This window comes from Ostrinia furnacalis, unplaced genomic scaffold (genome assembly GCF_004193835.3).
Source record: "Ostrinia furnacalis isolate ACB-3 unplaced genomic scaffold, ASM419383v2 OfSCF0075, whole genome shotgun sequence".
Taxonomy (NCBI): domain Eukaryota; kingdom Metazoa; phylum Arthropoda; class Insecta; order Lepidoptera; family Crambidae; genus Ostrinia; species Ostrinia furnacalis.
Genome location: NW_021130314.1, coordinates 575312 through 597796, shown reverse-complemented (window position 1 = coordinate 597796; position 22485 = coordinate 575312). Strand labels below are relative to the sequence as shown.

The window sequence follows — 22485 nt, the reverse complement described above, 5'->3', positions numbered from 1 at the left end:
TTGAAAACAGTTGTCAACCTTATCCGCATATCTTTTACATTTGTGGTGGAACCATTTCGTTTATAGACTCTTTGGGTATATGTGTCAAACAGCTGTCATTAATGTCAAAAAATCAGCTGTTTTGGTTTCCTCGCTGGTCGCTCGCAATTTGTATTTTTGTATGAAAATCTGAATCTGAAATTCTGAAGCAGTTTCAAATTTAGCCATAATAGAAATAAGAAAATTGTAACTTTGGCTCCATTTACGTTAGGATAAGTTGTGAAAGAGCAATGCTGTCCGCGATCAAGTTAGTGGTATCCGAAAATGGAAAACTAATTGACTCAGTAACTAAAGAAACCAATACGCAAACAAATCAGCTATTAAAATCATTGGAGGTGTTTCAACGATCTGCAAATGATGCTCTGACTAAGTTGATCGAAAAACAATGTGGGGATGGAGATTCAGGTGAACAAAGCTTCGTTTTATTAAACTTATTACAACCTTAACACTGGGCGGTTATTTAAAGCTCAGAGGGAACTATTGTTAGTCGTGTCTTCTAGCATTCCTCAGTCCTAAGCAGATTAGAATTTATAGGATTATGACCCAATTCAGATTCGATCCTGGGTCTTTGCTACATAGCTGTAAACTACTGAACCATTTTTTTAAATTTAGCAATTACTGAGTATTCATCAAGTCATACAATGCTACAATATAAACTAAATTATTTACAATTCACTTTTTATTCTTTTTTAGGTCACAGCATGGATGATATGGATGACATTGACGAAGAAGATGATGCAGATGAACAAGTGAGTCCACGAAAAAAAAAGAAGTAACCTTTTTTAGTGTAGAAGTAGTGTAGTTATTACATAGAAATAAGTTTTTATATAAATTATCTTGAAAATTTGTAATAAAACAATGATGCTTTTGTATTCAGTTTTATTATTTTCTTAATTATACACTAATGTAACAATGACATTACATGTATTTACAGTATAATATTTACATGTCTATTTATAACATTATATAATCATTATTCAATTTCAAGTATTTCTTGTACCAAAGTATGTCTGATGGAGTCTGGGCCCTGCATAGGTTGTACCTTACACAAGATTATAGTATTAAGATTATTAAGATTATAGTTATTATTATTTGATTGTATTGTATTTGTAATGGTATAGTTTTAAATTTCATCTAAGTTTATTGCTGCAGCATAAATATAATTAGCACAACCTTCATTGTTATTATTGCTTTTCTTGACAATAAAATTTATAATACTAAAATCTTCCTTAATTAAATTGTACATAGCCAAAGATAACTTAATAATAATTTACTTAATATATTCATTTACTGGAATGTAACATGTTATCACATTACGAAGCTCATATCTTTTTCTTAATATCTATGTTTTTGAGAAAAAAAATTGGTAACTACATAATAAGTAGTGGCAATGGATTGAATAGAGTAGGTACCTATATAATATCTAAAATGTTTTTTATAGGATTATTTCAATGACCCAATCAAATATATTGAAATATTTATTGCTTAGAACTCATAGAATAATTTACCTTTGGAACTAGGTTTTTTTTCTAATACATACACATATTTTGATTGACGTCTCCATAATCTTGTACTTCTCACATTCATTTTAAAAACAAGACTGATAAATGGAATGATTTTCGATATTTTTCTTCCAAAAAATCATGTTTATTGTATAAAAAATGCACCTGGCATAAAACTACACATCAAATACAGTTCATTCACAATAACTATAAGCAGGAAGTTACGATTAACAGAAGTAGCTATCAAGAAGGAAGTTGATATTAGGTATGTATCGCGGTAGCGCTTTACAAAAATAGTTTTTAGAATAATTGCCGTAAATATATCCGAAAGTTTCTAAGAGTTTTAAATTGTTTCATAACTTCCACTGATTTGGTCCTAAAGATTATACATAGCTTTATACCTTAGGTAGATAAGTTCGTATTTTATTTCATTGTGCATTCGATTTAAAGTGAAAACCAATAGTTTCGTGTATTAATTTCGAATAAATAAGTCCGACTATTTCATTATCACACTTGTTAGCTTTCTTCCTTGAGGCTTGTTTACAATTTGCAACATAATGTAGAATATTATTCCACGAGAATTTCTTGAAGCGCTCGTTATCTCCAACTATTGTATTTTCTGTAAAGCGAATCGTTAGCTTCGAGTGTTGAAATGTATGTCACACTGCTATTTATGATTATTGTTTAAGGTCGATTGCGGTCTCTGCCTCATTGTAAATTAATGATAATGTGATGGAGGAGGAACGTCTTGTTATATCTTTGTCGTGTTTATTCTTGATATCTTCAAGTACTTGTATTCTCACACGAAGTAATGCGGAGTCGTACTTATTCGATTCATAGCTACTTACAGACTATTTTATCGTGATCGACACGGTCTTACAAGTCGCAGTAAATACATTCTGGTTATGTAAGTTCTCTGACTTGTTATAAAATGATGTACCTACAACGGTATGTAAGATAAAGACTAGTTTATATTCGTTTTGTCGTCTGGAGGCTCTGATTCAGAATAGCAAATATCACACCCGCTTACGCCACATTCGCACATTGAAGTTGGCCTTATTGAATGACGGAATTTCTGAAAAAGAAAGATTAGGAATTACTTTATCTTATCCGGTCGGTGTCGTTTATCAAAAGTATCAAAATATTGGTGTTGTAGGTATGTTTGGTTAATACCTATCACCGTGTAATAGTATTGTAACTAGATTAAAAAAATATTATGGCCTAGAAAAAAATCCGTATTAGCTTAATACATTACCTCTCCTAAGCTTTTTCCGGGGGCTCTAACGATCGTAACCACTGCGTATACAGGAATGCACAGTAACGACAATGAAGCTATGATCCATCCAAGTACTTGTGCCCAAGCAGGGTAGGCATATTGGCGATACCCGGGCGGGGTGTAGTCCACTAAACTGGCCACCCACAGGGCCAGCAGAAGCGCCGGTGTTGCTATCAACCAGCAAAACCGGAAGTAGAAGGATGGAACCCGTCCTGAAATAGAAATAGGTCGCTCTAAAATAAGGGTAGGTAAATCTACTCTACACAGCACAGGTATATTCACGAAATACCTACACAGACGGCATTCACAATATTTTATGAATGATCTAAGTAGAGTCGCAAAAAGTTGTTATCTTTGTATCATCACGACAAAACGGAAATGCGATGCACAGGGCTGAATACGAATTGTGCGAGTTATTCATACAGGTAGATGAAAAACGCTTTACACAAAAATAACTAACTCTTACTGTGATTATCCAAAATTTAAGAAATATTCATTATGAGCATCTTATTCGGTCAAATAAAGTAGACACATATAAATGTATATTCTTATACATAATGTAACTCTTGTAACAAAAAAAAAATAAAGGAGGAAAAAAGTCAAAGTGCAACAACCGCAGAAAATATTATAATTAGGGGCAAAGTCGCAAAGAATTTGTGTCAACTGTTATAGCGTAGGATGAAACTGTCGTTACGAAAGAACTCACAAAATCGCGTCGGTCGGTAAGTAATTTAGAATAGTTATTTATAGTTTGTACCAGTTTTATGTGTAGTTTTGTACAGCTTGTAATCTGTTGTTAAATTATTGAAGACTAGCTGTTGCCCGCGGCTTCACCCGCGTGAAATTCAGTTTGTCACAGATCGTTATAAATATTAACAATAATACCTACTGTAAAGTTTCATCAAAAACCGTTCAGTAGTTCTAGTTTTTGCGTGAAAGAGTAACAAACGTCCAGACATCCAGACATCCCATACAAATATTCGCATTTATAATATTAGTAGGATAAGATTATGATACAATACTGACCTGTCATCTGTTTGATATTGCTAGACAACCGGCCTACGCCGTAGAACCACGCTATGGCCACGACTTCAAAGAATGCAAGGTATGTTATGCTGAGAGAGGCCGCGTAGTAATCCATTAGCTGGAACACGTATATTCCGCTGTGGATGATATGCGGTAATCCGAACAATAAAGACACTCCGCAAACACACAGCACCAAAAGTTCGTGATAAACAAGTTTCCGTCGAATCATATCAGGAAATCCATCTTGAATTGAAGTCACTACCACTTCCACTATCGCGAACTGAAATAAACGTACATTTAGTTAGACGCTTTGCTAAAAGGTACGGGTAATGCAAAGGCACATAAATCAATAAACCACTACGAAACCGATAGCTTAAGCTATTTTATTTTTAGAAAAAAATTGGCTAACCTTACGACATTGAAAAGTATAGGTTGTGTTACTCATACTTACTTGACTGTTAAGTCCCAGACAAAGGAACATGAAGAAAAATAATACGGCCCATAACTGTGGCGCTGGCATTTTAGCGATGGCTTGAGGATACACAACAAACAGTAAACCTGGACCTGTAAAACGAGATGTCTTGTTTAGTTTCGTAGCAATAGTCGTAGTAATAGTAGAAGTCGTAGTAGTAGATATAGACTAGTATTAAGTTTTTGGATTATGCGTAGACACCTAGTTACTATACTTTTTCTTTGAAGAAGTTACGAGGTGTCAACCTAACACCAAACTACATATATGTTATATTCAAGCATTAGATTAGGTGTTAAAGAATAGAAATCAAAATTTTACATAGATGCGGTTATTGTTGGCCGCTTAAAATAATGGACCAATGCACAAATTCACTAAAGGTATCTGATTTTTTAACTCAATACTTACTATCTGCAATTACGTCCTTTACTGAGGTGTTCTGTTCAAATGCAATATTTCCAATAGTTGCAAATGTGAAAATTCCTACTATAAGGCTAGTAACCGCATTGACCAGTGATACGGCCAGCGTATCGTGTAGGAAGTTATTGTCAAATCTGTTGTATGAAGCAAACATTATCATTGAGCCGAAGGCTATTCCGATGGAGTTAAAGATCTGAGACGCTGCATTCACCCATGGTCTCGATTGTTTTAATAATTCCCAATCGGGTTTGAAGAAGTATCGTAATCCGACGTCAGCGCCGTCTAGTGTTAGTGATCTCCCCAGGAACACTATAATCAGTAGAAATGGTAGTGTTGTCGTGATGTAACGAACTTTGGCGGATGATTTAATGCTCTTCCAGAGGGCGAAGTATACTAACACCCAAGCACAGACTAAGCAAGCTGCTAATTCCCACCGCATGCCACCAGGAAATTCGATCCCATTGCTAATATTCAGGACTTTTTTCCTGAAAGTATAAATATAGCATTTTGAGTAAAGCAGCATATTCGAAAAGTAAATTACTCGTAGGTATTTTGAACTTTTGAAAAATGAAAATAACTAAATATTTTTACGCTAATTCATCCATTACTAAAAAAGCAAACCTTACTCGAAGAATTGTTCGGTAGGTGTCTGAGATCCATTCGGTTTCGTGTAGTTGTGCTGCGGCACCCAACACTGGGCTGTGTTCCATCTGTTCGAGCAACTAGCCCACGGTACTTCTGACTTAAACGATGTGAAGAAATAGTAAATCGCCCATGCTATTATCACAGCATAGTAAGTAGACATTAGAAAGGATATCACAACGCTTGCAAGCCCAGCACCTGTAAAAAGGATTGTATTTAGTATATGTAATCTGCACAATTTTGTGCGCTATTGCAAGTATTTTTTTCACAATGCGATTTTATTACCTTTGAATAGGGGGCATATTTGTGAGAGAGCCCCTATGGGTCCATGCGCCGTATATTGTCCAACAGCCAATTCCATGAACAGCATAGGAACGCCACACACCAAGAGTATTATGAAATAAGGAATGAGAAATGCACCTGCGAACAAAGAATACATTTTTAGTTATTTGCTTTTACCTAGAGTCCTAGTCGATTATGTTCTAGGTTGTGTATTAAAATGTTCATCAATATTTTGTACAAATTAATTTATACTGGATCTGTGAAAATCAGTAATTTTATTCTTAGTAACTAGTATGTAGTTTATGAGAAGCAGGTATCTATATAGATGTAATTTAGATGTTTCCTACGCTTGCGCTCCGCACGTGTCCTTGATACCAATGAATTGACCCACAGGAACTGGTACAAATTAACCGACTCATTTGTCCAAAGGATAATTTGCTTTTATTGTTTTCAAGTGTGCTTTGATCTTATGACTGACTGAACCACGGTGTGCCTTTTTATGAAAACCGTCCCGATTAGTAGATTAAAAAACGATAAGATTGAAATATAAAATAGACAACTAGGTATATTTATACCAGTTACATATCTAAATCATTGTAATCTTAGATAAATGGTAGTTACATAGAAGAATTTGTAAGCAGGAAACGTGGCTGAATAAAGGTGTGTAGGATATGCTGATGTACTGAGTATGTTTTATCTAATTACACACTTGGTAAGCGGTAAAATAATAGTTCGTTATAAAGCATATGATATCTGGTGAGAACTGCTGGGAAAGTATCAGTTTACCGAACGCATCAGATATAATTCACACCGTGGTAGGTATTATTTAGCCCGCGTTGGTGCCCAGGTGTGAAACAGTGATATTTAGCGGCCGGAGACACAAACATTTAAGCTATCACGACTTGTTATTTACTGACGTGTGTTTGTGGATTATCCAACACGTCTTCCAATGCTAACAATAACATACAGGCGATAAATAAACTATAACAAAGTATTGACATCAACTTTTTTAATTTTTACGCTTTACGCGTTTATTAAATAACTTTTTCTACCTAATTTAGTTGTACCTACTTACTTAGGAATCGAGAATATAAAAAAATCTTTAAAGAAATGCAGGTAAAAATGTATACCTAGCTGATTCTTGACCGAATTATCTTCTGGTAATGCAAGTTAATAATCCGCAAAATATGTAGATTATTTATTACCTAAGTACTATACCAATTTATGAGAAAATAATCGTACTGGCAGCGTTTTGTAAATCGTCATAAATTAAGACAGGTCTGATGAATAAAAAAGACTCACGCTCTTAGGAGAAACATATTACGTTCCTAATAGACTAAGAGCTAGTGAACGCCAGACCTACGTCATTTTATAAAAGCTGAAAGTTTGTCAGCGTATGCTCCCAATATAGGATATAATGTTGGTGAATTATGAAGTTTGGGTCGTGGTGGCTTTGGGAGCTACCCTAAAAAAAACTGTCTGGCAAGGAGTTGGAACTGTCAAAACTGTCTGGCTGTTGGGGAAAATACTTCTAATTATTGTCCAAATATTATACATAAAAATCAGATTTAATGGTGTATAACGATAGTAAAATTACAGTCTATTGAATATACAGAAAAAGCCACCGTAAAAGTTAGACTTACGTTATACTATAAAATCTGAATTTTATGTATAATATTTGGGCAATAATTAGAAGTATTTTCCCCACCAGCCAGACAGTTTTGACAGTTCCAACTCCTTGCCAGACCGTTTTTTTAGGGTAGCTCCCAAAGCCACCATGACCCAAACTTCATAATTCACCAACATAATAATTTCCTATATTTGGGAGCATACGCTGACAAACTTTCAGCTTTTATAAAATGACGTAGGTCTGGCGTTCACCAGCTCTTAGTCTATAAGTAGAGTCACTTAGATTAAAACAAAAATCTACATTGAAAAAATAGAATATCAAAATGAATAAAGGATTTTCCGCATTAGGGATACCCAACGAAATATAATGCGAAATTGATTCTGGGTCGAAGAATCTTTTCGCAGTTATTTTCCGGATAGCAGTCACTCAAAATTTTAATGAGCGCTAATAATTTTATCACGATTCTTATAATAATGTCATAGACTGTTAACAGATTTTATCAATAACACGTGAATTTATGATTACAATCGGGTCGTGCGTATGTAATTATTTATTATTAAAAGGTGTGGATTTGTTCATCACACCCAGTTAGCTGCGGTGCCCAGTTACATATTATATTTTTGTCGTTCCCACACAATGCCACGGAGAGCACGATCTTTTTTGTCGCCTTAATGAGACAAATTACACTGATAGAAGAGACACAGGCGTGAAGCAGTCGGCTCCGTACAATAATATTGATACGTCATACATTTTATAACCCCACGCGAAAAAAAAGGTGTGTAGAGTTCCGACAATACTCATAATTTTATCATATAATATTCGATATCGAATATAATATAGCTAGCCCTAAAATTTTAAGCCGGTAAAGAAGTTGTTTATGGTGTCTCTTTTAAACAAATATTTTAAGAGTGATACATTTTTTTCCAGAAATGAATGCTGTTAGAATGTGGGCTGTCCTCATCAGATAGAAGTAAGTTGATTTTTAAAGTAACGTTTTTAACTTTTACATTATACTTCTAGACAAACTTTATTTGCAAAAGGAAACCTAGACGCTAAAGTTTGTAATTGTCTTATATACCTACGACCTGGATTCGATGGAAAATAACTTAGCTGGTCATTCTTAATTGTTTAATTCATAGTGGCTTGTAGTTGTTTTATGTATTAATATAAACAAGTATAAGTTCGGTGACACTGCTCATCAAAATCGTGCCAAGTGTGTCAAGAGGGTAAGTGAATTCAAATTACTCGAAAAAAATTATACCATTGCTCTTGGAGTTCGGAAAGAATGTCACGTTTTTGTCTTTTATTAGATATGTTACAGGAAATGTAATGTTGTTGGTATACCGTAATAAATAAAATAAAATAAAATTTATGAATTCTAGGAATTGTATACTATTCCTTGGAAATGTATACAATTACGAAGCTATTTAGGAAATGTATAAAATATTGCTTCAGAGATTTTTTAATACCACGCACAATACGCACATATCCTAGGAAATGTATACTTTTCCTAGGAATTTTATAGAATTCCAATATTGTATTAAGAAATGTATAAAACTAAGCGGCAAAAGCGCGGTCGCGTGATCGGGTGCCCCTCGGTACGCCTGAAATTTCATTTAGCCAAACCATATTGGCCGATAGGTACTTTTAACTCACAATTATTATAAATATTGTTTAGCCTGACAGTTGTTTTCGCACTATTATACTTTGGCCGAAAAAAATAATTGCCTAAAATTTATTGGCATACCTTTCTTTCGGCATTACGCATAATACGCTGAAGTATTGGAAATCCCTAATTTTAACATCTCTTAATTTATTATTGGCATGAAGGTTTTAGTACTCCTGTAGCTGGATAACAAAGTCTCGGTTAGGTTAGGTTAGACTTGCGACCTTACACATACACAGCTGCCGCGGCGGTAGCGCCATTTAAGTTTCGGAGAAAAAAAGTGGCGTAAATAAAATAATTTTGTTTAAAAAATTTAGGCTTAAAATTTGTGTGCCATAGACAACTAGGCGTACAAAAAAATTGGCGATTCGATAGAGACCCCGCGTAATCGGATGATGCAATATCCTCCCCTTGCACCGCATGTCCACGCGTATTTATTGAAATCTTAATTACATTTCCGATTGCCATTTAGGAAATGTGTAATTTTCCTAGGAAATGTGTCTAATATAATTTACATCACACATTTCCGGGTGATTTTAGGACTTATACACAATTCCTAGGAATTGTATACAATGGCGGATTTCATACATTTCCTGTAACAGATATACAAAAAAAGGTTAAATGTGCCGCCAGCGAATCCTCGTTAATTATTTAAACACCTTTGCCCTACCCGTATAAAACTGTCTAATCGGCGGTAAGCTAAACATTAAACATTGCGAAAGGAAAGGACTACGACATGACCAACTAATTTATGAGTATCCCACTTTAACCAGCTGGTGCGGTTTCTATAGTTACAAATATTACACAGTTTATGGTCTAATATACTTTGCAAAGGCCAAACATTTTTCTTTGAGACAAATTGACTTTAAATGACATTGACTCACATTACATACAAGACTAATCTTATGAATCTTCGTACTTTATGATGTACAAATAATGGTTTGAAGTGTCGCCAGACTCATTAGAATTTTTCGGAAATAAAGAGACAATTTGGAAGAAAAATAACTGTACAAATTTCAATGAATAATGTCCGGAAATTCAGTCTAGTACGGTTACTCACCTCCGCCACTTTTGTAACACAGATAAGGAAATCGCCAAACATTTCCCAGTCCCACCGAGTAGCCAACACAAGCCAGCACGAATTGGATTTTGTTGGCCCAAAACGGTCGGCGTGGCTTTAGGTGGTGGTCGGCTTCTTCCTCTTCTTCTTCGCAGCTCTCATGTGAAGCCGTATCCTCATCGGGAGGCCTGTAAATGAAAAAGTTTTACATTAATTTACCTGTATACATACATACACTCGAAAAACATAACTTTCCATCTGGCGTACTCGGGTAAAAAAAACGTGAAAGCGTTTTTATATCTTAACTAGCGGCCGCCCGCGACTTCGTACGCGTGAATCCCGTTTTTCCCGCTAATTCCCGTTCCCGTGGGAATTTCGGGAATTCCTTTCTTAGTGCACCTCTACGGTACCTAAGCTACGTCCCTTCCAAATTTCAAGTGCCTACGTTTAGCCGTTTAGGCTGTGCGTTGATCTGTCAGTCAGTCAGTCAGTTTCTCCTTTTATATATTTAGATAAAAAACGTTTTATTGACTAAGTAAATTCCATAATAATTATGATTAATCGGCATAGTACACGTGTTCAGATAGGTATTGTATTTAAGTATATTCGTAACGATATCATAAAATTGTATTTTTTTTTTGGAGAGCTAAAATAAAACCATTAGTTATGGCGATAGTGGTATTTCAGCATTTTTTCAGTAGTTTTTTTTAATATTCTGTATTCTGTATTTTCGCAATATGTGCCTGTAAGTATTTACAAAGTCTAGAAAACTGAATTTTCGAATAAAGGTGAACTTTCTATGAATAGGTTTGTTCTACATACGTTCAAGGGAAGAAACCTGAAAACGGTTCTTTAATATAATCTGTGTTGCAATCTGGTTGCAACAGCACAAACACTCGAATGGATCGTCATGTCAGTGCTTTCTCTATCTCCCCATTCAATCTTTTTCGGCATATATCGATCACAAACATCGATCACAGATGATTTGAAAGATATAAAAACTCTCTCGAATAATAGAAAAAAACAAATCGCTTCGCAACCGTACTTATGTTTAGAGATTATAAGTTAATCGTAAAAAAATATTACTTATTTAGATTATAAATAAAAAAAAGTACGCACGTAAAATTATTGTAAAGCGCATCATTCATTCTAAAATGAGTACGTAAGACACTGCAGCACTGGTTCGATTAGGTTTTCTGAATTTTATAATATCGATGCAACGCGCACTGCACACGGGACTGATCAGAATAAAATGTCAAAGATCTTCTGTAAGTATCTTTATCAGTTGGACTGTTGTTAGTGAATTATTGTTTGAGATTTAGATAATTACTTACTATAAAATTTAAGTCCACTATAAAGCCGTTTTATTGTTAAAGTAAGAGTACATATTATAAGATTTGCGAGCTAATCCAAAGTGAAGTTAATTACTGCAATTCTTATTATGATCTAACTATATGGTTCTCGCGACTTTGTCTGTGTTGTTTATTTGCGGCCATTTGCCTGTTTTTTAATTTATCTTCATACTAAGTATACCAGTATCATCAAATTCTGTTCAGCGGTTTACGCGACCAAAGGCAATTTTAAAGAAATTAATATACAAATAAACGTAGAAATTGTCTCCATACGATGAAAGCTTAAAAATAGTTATAAAAATAAAATACTGAAAACACCTTTTCTTTTTAGAATCAATATGCGTTTCCATATCTTTAAAGTTGTGAAAATATAAAAGACAAAGTTATTTTAGCATTTATAATATTAAAATAGATAGAGACTAATCTTAATTGTGGAAATTACTATTTTTATTGTTTCTATAGACATAAGTTTACTGAATAATAAAATGTACATACCTACAGCTAATATTTGTAAAAATTAACGTGTGGGATTTTAAATGTCTCTGATAACTAAGAAAATGTTTACGATGGGTTTCGTATGAAATGTCATGTTATTTATTTAGTAAGAAATGTAAGATACTCGTATAAAAAGATAATAAAAGTAGTCAATGCCACAAAATCATGCCATGCAGAACTTTTACTTTTCCCATAATAATAAATACCTACATAAACACGATGAAATACAAGGAAGTTTTAAGTTCGCCATATAAGTAACCGGGAAGACATTATACGAGATAAAAGGGCAGGGAGAATTTATCGCATTTTTAAAGATCTCCGACAACTCATTTGATTCATTTCATTAATTGAACCTCATTTTCTCATATCCGTAAGGTACGGACGGATGGATGTAGAGTAAGTGCAAGTAAGGGCAATGAAAAATGGGAACAGCCGCTAACAAGATGATGCCAGACGAAGTAGGTACCTTGGGCACAGAATAGATAGATAAAATAATGAAATGATTGTGAGACAAGAAATCACGATTGACTTTTTCTGATATTTCATCTGATCAAAATAACACAGGGTTGATATGAAGATGATGCCGGTCAACAACAAACGTTTTGAAAAATAGACTGATTGTAAAAATAATTTAAGACGTTTTACAAGAATATAAAATTCTGGATAAAATCGGCAAGATTTTTAGAATAGTTTTTCTGTGTGCGATGAAAGCCATTGGAGGCGGGTAGATGGGTACCAGAATTGGCATTCTCCTTTTTCCACTGGCAAGCACATTACTGAAGCCCTTCAACGTAAATATTCATGTATGTTGATTGCCTCAAAAGGGTTTTAAGCGATAAAATTCCGCCAAAACCCCAACATAACCTTGATAACTGTGAGTTGTTTGAATTAGAGATAGATGACCTACAATGATGGCAGTTATTGTGACGTCATACAGCTTAACGGCTTTACCTGCTTTTTCATACGCACACGTGAGCAATATAGCACTGTTACGAAAATAGCCATTGAGACCAACGTATTCGATAATTTGTAGGTTATTTAGATTTATTGGGCATCATTATTTTACAATTCTACACTCGCGAGCAAAAGTATGGAATCACTTGCATGAAATTGTTTCCACGCGATCTTGTGTACTAACTAATTTGTTAGTAACAATAAAAGTGGCACCAGCAAATTTAAAGCGTGCTTGTCGGTGACCTGCCGTCAGTTTCGAGCCTGTGGCAAGTCTTTTTGGAATCAAATTCGATTGCTTATGTCTTAGACAAACTGTCCACTTGCTAACAGCTATCCCACGAACATTTCTGAGCTCTTTCTGGACGTCGATACCAGTCAAATGACGATTTCGTAGAGAGGTTGACATGAAAAAACGGTCATCCCTCTGCGATGTGCACCGGTGCTGATCAGATCTTGGTATCGGGATAAAGCCACCCATCTCTCCCAAAAGCGTCTCAAAACTTTCGAAACCAAGGACTGGCTTATGTGGCGCTGACGTGCGACAGCCCGCTGGCTGAGCCCTTCTTGCAATAGTGCAACGATTTGTGCTGCTTCTGTAGGTGTAGAATCCCAGGTAAAGTGTCAAAAGAAGCGGAGATGTGTATGGATCAACGTGTGAAAGCAAAAATCCGAAAACAAGTGCTTTTATTGGGGGTAAATAGGCCGTAACTCGCGACGTATCAAACAGTTGATACTCGTCTTTTTCCTTACTTCTTCACATCAGCCGGTATATCTTTTTAAATACCTATGTGATTTAAATGAATTTGGTATCATTAAAGTTAAAAGTTTAATCTTTTAAATGGTACCACTTTTATTGTTACTAACAAATTAGTTAGTACACAAGATCGCGTGGAAACAATTACATGTAAGTGATTCCATAGTTTTGCTCGCGAGTGTATAAACGTTACACCATGGATAATTATAATTACTAGCATTGGTTCTTATCATGCATATGCAATTGCTTATCTTTCGGCATTAGTTATTAGTGTAAATTGATTATTATGACCTAACAAAATTTTAAGTGTATGTTAAATTCACTGCGCATGCAATACTTATTTGACATTCAAATCAAACCAATATTATAATGTCAGCTGTCACTATGTATAGGTTGGTAAACGTTTTAAAATCATTATTATCAAGTAGGCAGTGATAAGGCCGGCGGATGATCAATCGTATACGCGTCATCGTATGAGAGATATGTGAGAATAGATAGTGTTGCAGTCTTATCAGCTCCTGTCTTGAAGGTCATACGGCCAAGACTCCCTCTAATCCTTGTGGTCTTATAGGATTTTGGATAGCCTCATATTCTGTCAAAATTTTACCGGCATTTGACGCACAGTGATAAATCCCTCGTAACGCTAAAATGTCCTCATGTTTAGTAACAACAAATAATTTTGCTACGCTTGCTGGTAATAAATCGAGATAACATCTTTATTTTTTATTATAATGGGTCGTGCATTAAATTTGAACTTCCCTATTGTTTAATTTTTCCGTGTATTAATACATTTATCATTGTTTTCATGCTACAAGCAATGTCGTAAATGTTCTAGAAAATGTGGCAGGTAAAATTACATACCTCTTCTGTAAAACTGTTAGGATTTTCTCATTTAATTTATAAACCCATGAATACTTTTAAAATTGCACATCCGTTGCCAATATAAAATTTTAATTAGCTTTTTATGCATGGTGTTATATTTCAGGAGGTTATTAATATTGATCTGTAATGCGTTTCATCAACGTTATTTGCTTCTATTTTCAAAAGTAATAAATTTATACAGGAAGGATTTAAATTAAATTTATTTTTGTCATTCTCTTATATTTTTCTCCCGTAGTCTTGTACTATAAATCAATTCATCAATCGTAAGCTGTGTCAGTTTAAATTGATGTATTATTGTGCAAATTGTTGATTGCGTGTCAACAAATGAATGAATGCTACTGAATTCAGATCAAGCGATTACAGTAGGTAAAATCCTTTAAAACAAAAATAGATAAACATTAGGTACACGATGTTGATAAAGTAAATTGTTTTTGGAAACTGAAAAACTTGCTTTAGTACCTGGTCTAGTCAATACTTACAACTCAAACAGGAATTCACTACAGCTCAGTATAAAAATGATGACATTAGGCAGTTATTTTTAAATGTATTCTAAAAGATTAGCTATAAAAATTATTGCATCACTTCAGTAATTATTATAGCTAATCTTTTAAAAAAAATTATGTGGTGTGAGGTGATTTTATTTTAAATATTGACTATTTTCAATATCAATCATAATATTAAAGGCCTAAATTAAACAGGTAGATGAACAAAAACGTTTCCTAATGAACTTTATCAATGGTCTACTAAGGATTGCCGATAATTAATAGCACTTGACGATATCGTATCTAACAGATAACATCTTTACTTTATTTTAAAGATACAGTAAAAACAACACAATAAATTGTTTACATTTATTTTGATGAAATTGACAAATCCTGTAATGACTTCCTTAGAAGTAAAAATATTTCAGTAATGAACTTGAGAGAAGAATGACGTAACTTTGAGAGAACAATGGTCATATTCTGAAGTGGACGCTGTTAAAAGACTATTTGCGTCTAACATGTTAACAAAATTTGTAGTTGTTAAAATTGAAATTGGCCAAAAGGACGCATAGAGCCGAATGACAACACTCTTACGTCAATTAACAATGACAGAAAAAACTTATGAAAATAAAAACAAAATAGCAGGAGAAAACATTTCGCATTTTATATGTATCGGATCCGTCCTAATTTGTCGAATTTCCTAACTCTACATCAGTCCATCTCTCTCTCTTTGTATATTCTTATAGCCCTGTGTCAATTTTATCCATCTAAATAGCCTAATTATTTGATTAGGTGCTGTTACTGTCATTTTTCTATTGTTTCTAGCTAGTTAGCGCACTAGGATCTAGATTTTAGTCTTCGTCTTGATAATATTTTTAGGAATGTTTATCGCTACGTTGTTAAACATCTGAAATACCTTTTACCTATACGAATAACCTGTACAAGAGTTAAAAAAAGAAAAATGTGACTGAGAGTTTAGCCATCATAAATATGTAAACGCAGAGCTAATGATAATGACACATAATGTAGAGATCTTTACGTATGTTTTTTTTTCAAGAGAAAGACAGATCAAATTTCACATTTTGTTATTACAAAAATTACTTGAATATTAACCAGTTTCAGCTGGTACGTCATTTTTAAAATCATTGTGTAATATGCGTTGTAAATTTATCTAAATACCCAATGCATTACCGCACTAAGCCAATGTAGACAAACGGAATTATTATTTATATATTTTAAGCTACTCGACCGTAAACATTTATAACCTTGGATACAGATGTATCGTGTATGAAAAGAATATTTTTATTATTAATAAAATAATCAGTTCTTCGCCGTGCAGTAGGTTTGGGTGTTTTGATAAATGTAGGCGCCAATTCGGACAACCTATTCGTGCTAAAGAAAATCGATAATACCTATTGCCTGAATTATTATCTTTTCATAAAATATATATCTATGATTCAAACATAATTCCCTGAATACTTATGTAGGTAGAGTCATATTTAATAGAATCGTAATTTTATTTCAAATTAACAAATTTAATTATGGTACAGTCAATGGACTTCACTGCTAATCATTGTTATTGTTGAATAAAATATGTGAAATGTTACTACCTAAACATAAGTAGGTATAATTCATTGACAGTAATTAATGCCTTATCGGCTATTTATATTATTCATCAAAAGTGAGTGACAGATTATGTCGGTCCGGTAGACCTGCCCCCTGAACATTATACAACAATCTAGTACTTACATACATTATGTTATGTATATTGTTTACAACAAGCTCTACAGGAAAATAAAATAAATTTTATACTTATTAATCCTGCTTGTAATTACATTAACTCTTAAAAAATAATAACTTGGTTTACGATGTCTAAATATATATTTAAAATTGTCTCTATAAAAGTTCTTTCAGAAAGCGATTAGAGTTTGACGATTTTCCGTTTGTTCTTGTTAAAAAATCTAACTTAGAGATTCCACCAATAACGAAGGACAAAAGTCGTAACATTTCAATAGGATTATAACTCACTAATTATAACTAACTGTGACCACTGATTTAGTTTAAAATTATGCTGTTTTCGTCAGACCAGAGCCTTAGATTTGAAACAACAGGAAGTTGTAAAATCCTGAAATTAATATTGTAGTTATACTTACACTGCAATTTAATGTTTTCATGAAATACTTAAACATTAATGAAATTCTTTTTTTCAGTCTAAAAGCTCTATTACACGCTCAAGTTTAACTTAAACACAAAATCTGCTAGATTTTCAGGATATTTTAGGTTTTCTTATAATACACAGAGCAAGATTCTCAGTCAGTTTCTTTTTTGATAAGTTTACAAGATTATAGCATTATGTATTAATATACTCGCACTTCGTAGACGTAGCGTGGGCAGGCCTCCCACTAGGTGGACCGACGATCTGGTGAAGGTCGCGGGAGGTACCTGGATGCAAGCGGCGCAAGACCGGTCTTTGTGGAAATCCTTGGGGGAGGCCTTTGTCCAGCAGTGGACGTCTTACGGCTGAAACGAACGAACGAACGATACTCGTACTTTCCCATAAATGAATTACGAAAGTTTATGAACAATGAACCTTGGTGCCGTCTATTTTTCGAAACATGCAACAGGGACAGAGGCCCAAAAGCAAGGGAGAACAAAATTATTTTATAACTGTTTTATGTTTATGTGTAAGACTTTACGAAAATGTAATTTGACAAGTACCTAATAATTTATTAGTATACATATCAACTTATTTGAAAGTTATACTTTTAAATTTTTACACTAAAAGGATCTGCAATAAGAGTCAAGAGAAGGCCATATCCAATCTAGTTTCTTTAATGATATCGTCTTAGCTTGTATTGTTAGGTTGAAAGTAAATGATTCTCAACTTTGCTACGTGAAATTTTGAAATCCTTGTCTCGATCAAACTACAATATTAATAAATTTAGCATTGTACACACACACGTCCATGTCATAATTAATTTCCCTAGTTAGTGAGTGAAGATAAGAACAAGGTTAATGTATGAATAATCTATTTTTATGCCGTTGTTCATCTACAATACAAATGAAAGTTATCTAAAGACTTATTTTAAATCTTAAAATAAATACCCATCTAGACATTGAAATACATTTTATGTATCAAAGTAATTACAATTTACTTTATTAACAACATTGTTGCATACATTAAATTTGCAACATATCCATTTATTGTTTGAAATTATCATTTGATGTTTTATTAGTTTACTTACATAGACCATATGTCAGGCACAAAAGCTAAATAAGTCTTTGTAGATATTTCTCTCAAAATATTAGAATCTAGAGTTTTACTATAGACAAACTAATGAGAGCCGCAACTTCCAAATTTGTACAAACTTTCTCCATTTAAATAAACATAGGCTGATGTTCTAATTGAGATGCATAGTTTAAACGATCTGTGTAGCCTGATAACCTTTAAAATCGTTTAGTAAGTTTATTCTGCACACGATTGAATAAATGAAAAAGTTTTCTACTTAAAGCCCTGTAATATTTGTCTGTTTAGACCAAAGTCAAGTCTCTTGAACCTTACAATGGGTGTAGGATACGAAGACAAAGATGACAGTTAAACCAATTGAATAATAGAGCAACCCAGAGGATGTCTCACTCGCGGAGATACTCACGTAGGAGGACGTACTAGATGGAACAGTTCCGTAGGCGATGTTGGTACCCGTTTAATAACCATTTTTCGTCCGTCTGTGCATCCCATCCCGATCGAGGCGAGAGATCGAACAGATTGAGCACCATATTGCGTGCCACTATCAGAGCCTTCAGGATAAATATTCACTTGGTCATATGGCCGCAGACAGCGGGCTGAAGCAGCACCAGAAGCAGCACTCACATCGCGGATTCTGTGTGTATCTGTGAAGCTCTTGACTTTGCGCATTTGTCCAGAGGGCGTTACGATCGGCGTTGGCGCGTGCAGGTCAAGAAGCTTTGAGTTCTCTTCTGCTTGATCCTCATACTGATCCACGTGGATCGCCACGCTGGGCGCGGCGGCTTCCGCCGACACTTCGGCTCTACTCATATTATCACGTCACAGTGTCATGTCGCGGTGACTGTAGCCGCGTGCGTCGATGGCGACGCGCGACTCGCAATAAAAACCGGCGCTTGCGAGCGACGGCGGTTTAGATGGCCGGCAGACTGATTCGTCAATCGCAGTAATTGGTAAACAAAGTGCGATTCTAGTAGTGGGGAGCAGCAGGAAGGGGGGAGGGCGGAGGGCCGCGCATGCGCTGTCGTGGCCGCGTTACGTAGCGTTGCGCCTGCGTTTTTCAGGGTTAAACCAGTCATTATGACAAACTGCTGTACTCGACAATATCGCTGCGGATATCATTATTTTACATGGGTGTCATTATAAAATCTTTGTTCGAATGTAGTGAGCGATCTAGAAATAATTTACAGTAAATTCCCAATCGTTATTAGCTAGGATAGAGTCGATAGGTAAGTAGTTTTGCAGAATAGATCCTCAATGCAGGAATGGATAAGTTTTCAACAATTTTTTTTTGTAAATTGTCGTCTGACACAGGATCTAATACAATAGAAATCAGGAAGTATCAGCTACAATACAGTGTGAGTCTTGATAAAGTGCATATGTGAAATGATGTTTTTTTTCTTTCTTTTATTATTATGTATATGTAAAGAAAACGTAATAACTTTTAAACTAAGAGGTATATCCTGATAAAATAAAAACAGTAATAATGCTTAATAACAGGCGATATTAAAAAAATACATAAAATACCCAGAAAATGCCAAAATTTTCTGGGTATTTTATGTATTTTTTTTTATTAAAAAATGTTACTTAAAAAAATCTGCATTTAAATTCGTGTTTTTTTGGTTATTTGATAACTCCAAAAAATGACCCTATAACAGGTGTTTTTTATTACTTTGTGTTATTCTCTATCGTATTACCTTTGCTATGGTACCATAAATCTCATGTCTCTATCCCTATCACAACGTTTGCAATGATCGTTTGAACAAAGGCCTGCCACCACATCTATTCTGTAACTACATACTAAAAGTCGTTCAAGAAAGCTTAATTCTTGAAGTTTTAATGAAAAGAAAATTTAAATCAAAATATTTTTAAATAGTTCTCGTTCTATGTATGTGGTAGGTTATGCATATTTTTATAATAAAAAGTGTATTTAAACGTTTTTTGAGAGAAAAGTCGCAGAAGTTACTATGGTTAAAAGTCTTGACGAATAACAACATTAGGTTTAGTAGTGTGATTAATTAAATGTTTGCAAAATTAAAAAAAAAAAACACCACACAACAGCAGCTGGCAAATCCATTGTACCGTGATGGAAAATCGGTGAATACCCTTAGTAAGTGCCAGTAACGTTGTTGTTTGTTGGAAATTTGAAACTTTAAATTAACATTTTTAATTGCTTTGGGAATAAATTTTGGTCCAAAAACCCATAGTATTCGTCAATCAGGCACATTTTGCACTTTAAAAAATGTAAGATAAAAATTTTGAATTAAAAAACTTACCATATTGGATTATATTTTTTCTTTGGCGAAGGTATCAACCCGCGTGACATGTTACCGATTTCCCAACCGAACTGTGATTGGCACCAGTCAAGGGCCACACATCAAACTGAGTTGAGAAAACTGAGTGCTCATGATCAGCCTTCGGCCGCGCCTCCGCACAATTGCTAATTTCCTATTCGTTCCCCAGTCATTATCACTTGCGATTTGCAAGAGCATTCATAATAACTTTTGTTGGTGACGTTTGTCACCAGGATATCTATTTTGAACGTCCATAATTAAATTAGATCCTCTTTATGTGACCAAAGAGTGTGCGAAATATTTTATTGAACTTGGATTTGGTTGGAAGACATCGTTATTCAACAGTTAACACCATACACTCAGCAAGAATCAACATCATAGATGAGGTTTAAAAACGCCAAATCAATATGGAAGTGGGCGAAACACGTGAGGCTTACCTAAATGCGTAAAAACATCTTGGAATCATCACACAATGTCTGACTGAAGCTATTCATAGATAGATGATCATCATCTCGTGAAGTTTATAGAATATATTTTTTGCGACAATTTTATAAAGTTATTTTGAAAATCAGAATCATCTTTACAGCATTATACAAGGTGTGGTTTTGTAAAACAACGCCTATCTCAGGGGTAGTACACATGAAAGTAATTACAAGAAAAACATAATGTAATCTAATTACTTTATTAGTAAAAAACCTTGTTCAAACATCTCCTAAAACTTTCTAGACGGCGCTTGTTACCGCCCGCACCACCCCCGCTTACCCCGCTACACCATCGAGCACATGCGGCCACCGCCCCGGAAGACCAGGAAGACTGACCGCTAGCTCGCCCGCGTGATAATACCATTTTCCTTAATTATGGAATTTTCCATGAAACTTGGAAATATGTTTTTTTATATTTTTGGCATCAGTGCAGCAGTGTCGTGTATACTACTACCACCCCTGAGATGGGCGTTGTTTTACAAAACCACACCCTGTATTTATAGCCCATGACAGACGGCTAGAGATGTATTAGCCCTCATTAGAGATCAATGGAGAATCTTCAGGCCAGGTAATTTATAGTGAGTAGATGAAAAGATTTGAAGTATTTTCATTGATAAAATTGCCCATAGATTACGCCTTTAAATTTTGTTCACTTTCCCGTACACATTGTATAGCCTTTAAAGGAGGATGGGAGGTAAGTAGATAGGATCCACAAATAAATAAACATGTAATTATTATTAATATCGTCATTATTATTTCACTTAAAACCTACAATATAAATCAGTATTATTTTACATAACATTACGATGATTTCGAATATTTATATTATGAATATCACAAAATTCGAAGGAGGCGACGATTCCACGTTAATAAGATATTTAAATTTAAATATAAATTAATATAGACGTAAAACTAAAAGAGGGCGCGGCGAGCGCGAGCGAGGGGCGCGGATAGCGCGGCGCTCGCGGCGCCCTCGCCCGGGGTCCTCCGGCGGCGCGCACAGATGAGTGAGTGAGTAGTAGCGTTGCCAGACCCAATTCGCAGTAAATCGGGGTCAGTGGTTAAAAATAAATTGTACAAATAAACAGCTAAAGGCGCATAGTCTTATAATCGGGACATTAGGCGTTTTTGAAACCCCTAATAAACGGGTCGTCCCGCGTAAATTGCATCATCTGGCAACACTAGTGAGAAGAAAGAGCCGACACCGCCCGGCGCCGGCGGAGGAGTGGGGCGCGGGACTAGCGGGCTTCAGCGCTGGAACAGCGGGTTGGGGAAGTCCGGGGGGTGCGGCAGGGGCGCGGGCGGCGGGCGCGCGCGGCGCCACGCCACCAGCCAGCACGCCACCGCTGCCGCCACGGCCACCAGGGCCAGCAGCGCCGTGAGCGCGAGCGCCACGGCCAGCCCGGCGGCGGACACGCATACCTGCAATGTCAAGTGTCTTGTGAGTAAGCGTACAATGTCGAGATAAAACTCTAATGGATTGAGACGAATCGATTAGTTTGGTCTCGATAACTCGCGGAAGTTATCGGTCTGA

At 35.1% G+C, this 22485-nt stretch overlaps 3 protein-coding genes across 12 annotated transcripts in view; 1 reads left to right on the top strand and 2 right to left on the bottom strand.

Moving 5' to 3' along the window:
* The first annotated feature begins 61 nt into the window (after positions 1 to 61).
* On the top strand, positions 62 to 1746 carry LOC114350344 (uncharacterized). Its single transcript, XM_028301115.1, has 2 exons — positions 62 to 444; positions 733 to 1746. The coding sequence occupies exons 1-2, from the start codon at positions 270 to 272 to the stop codon at positions 813 to 815; spliced, it is 258 nt and encodes an 85-aa protein (XP_028156916.1). The 5' UTR covers positions 62 to 269; the 3' UTR covers positions 816 to 1746.
* On the bottom strand, positions 1147 to 20548 carry ine (solute carrier family 6 member inebriated). 3 transcript variants are annotated; one of them, XM_028301094.1, is made up of 9 exons: positions 20452 to 20548; positions 10013 to 10200; positions 5660 to 5794; positions 5359 to 5572; positions 4721 to 5217; positions 4295 to 4407; positions 3844 to 4123; positions 2797 to 3029; positions 1147 to 2616 (listed from the first exon to the last, which is right to left on the bottom strand). In XM_028301094.1, exons 1-9 carry the CDS (start codon positions 20499 to 20501, stop codon positions 2506 to 2508), a joined length of 1821 nt encoding a protein of 606 aa, XP_028156895.1. In that variant the 5' UTR covers positions 20502 to 20548; the 3' UTR covers positions 1147 to 2505. The 3 variants fall into 3 exon arrangements, with proteins under 3 accessions (XP_028156895.1, XP_028156887.1, XP_028156902.1); XM_028301086.1 differs by lacking the exon at positions 20452 to 20548 and adding an exon at positions 18585 to 19117; XM_028301101.1 differs by lacking the exon at positions 20452 to 20548 and adding an exon at positions 11132 to 11231.
* Positions 20549 to 21717: 1169 nt separating this feature from the next.
* Positions 21718 to 22485, bottom strand: part of LOC114350564 (fibrillin-like protein dumpy) — a 99527-nt gene continuing 98759 nt past the window's right edge. For all 8 annotated transcript variants that reach the window (XM_028301410.1, XM_028301416.1, XM_028301426.1 and 5 more), the window contains one exon: positions 21718 to 22373. In XM_028301410.1, the coding sequence (XP_028157211.1) occupies positions 22200 to 22373 (174 nt within the window). In that variant the 3' untranslated portion in view covers positions 21718 to 22199. The remainder of the gene's footprint in view (positions 22374 to 22485) is intronic.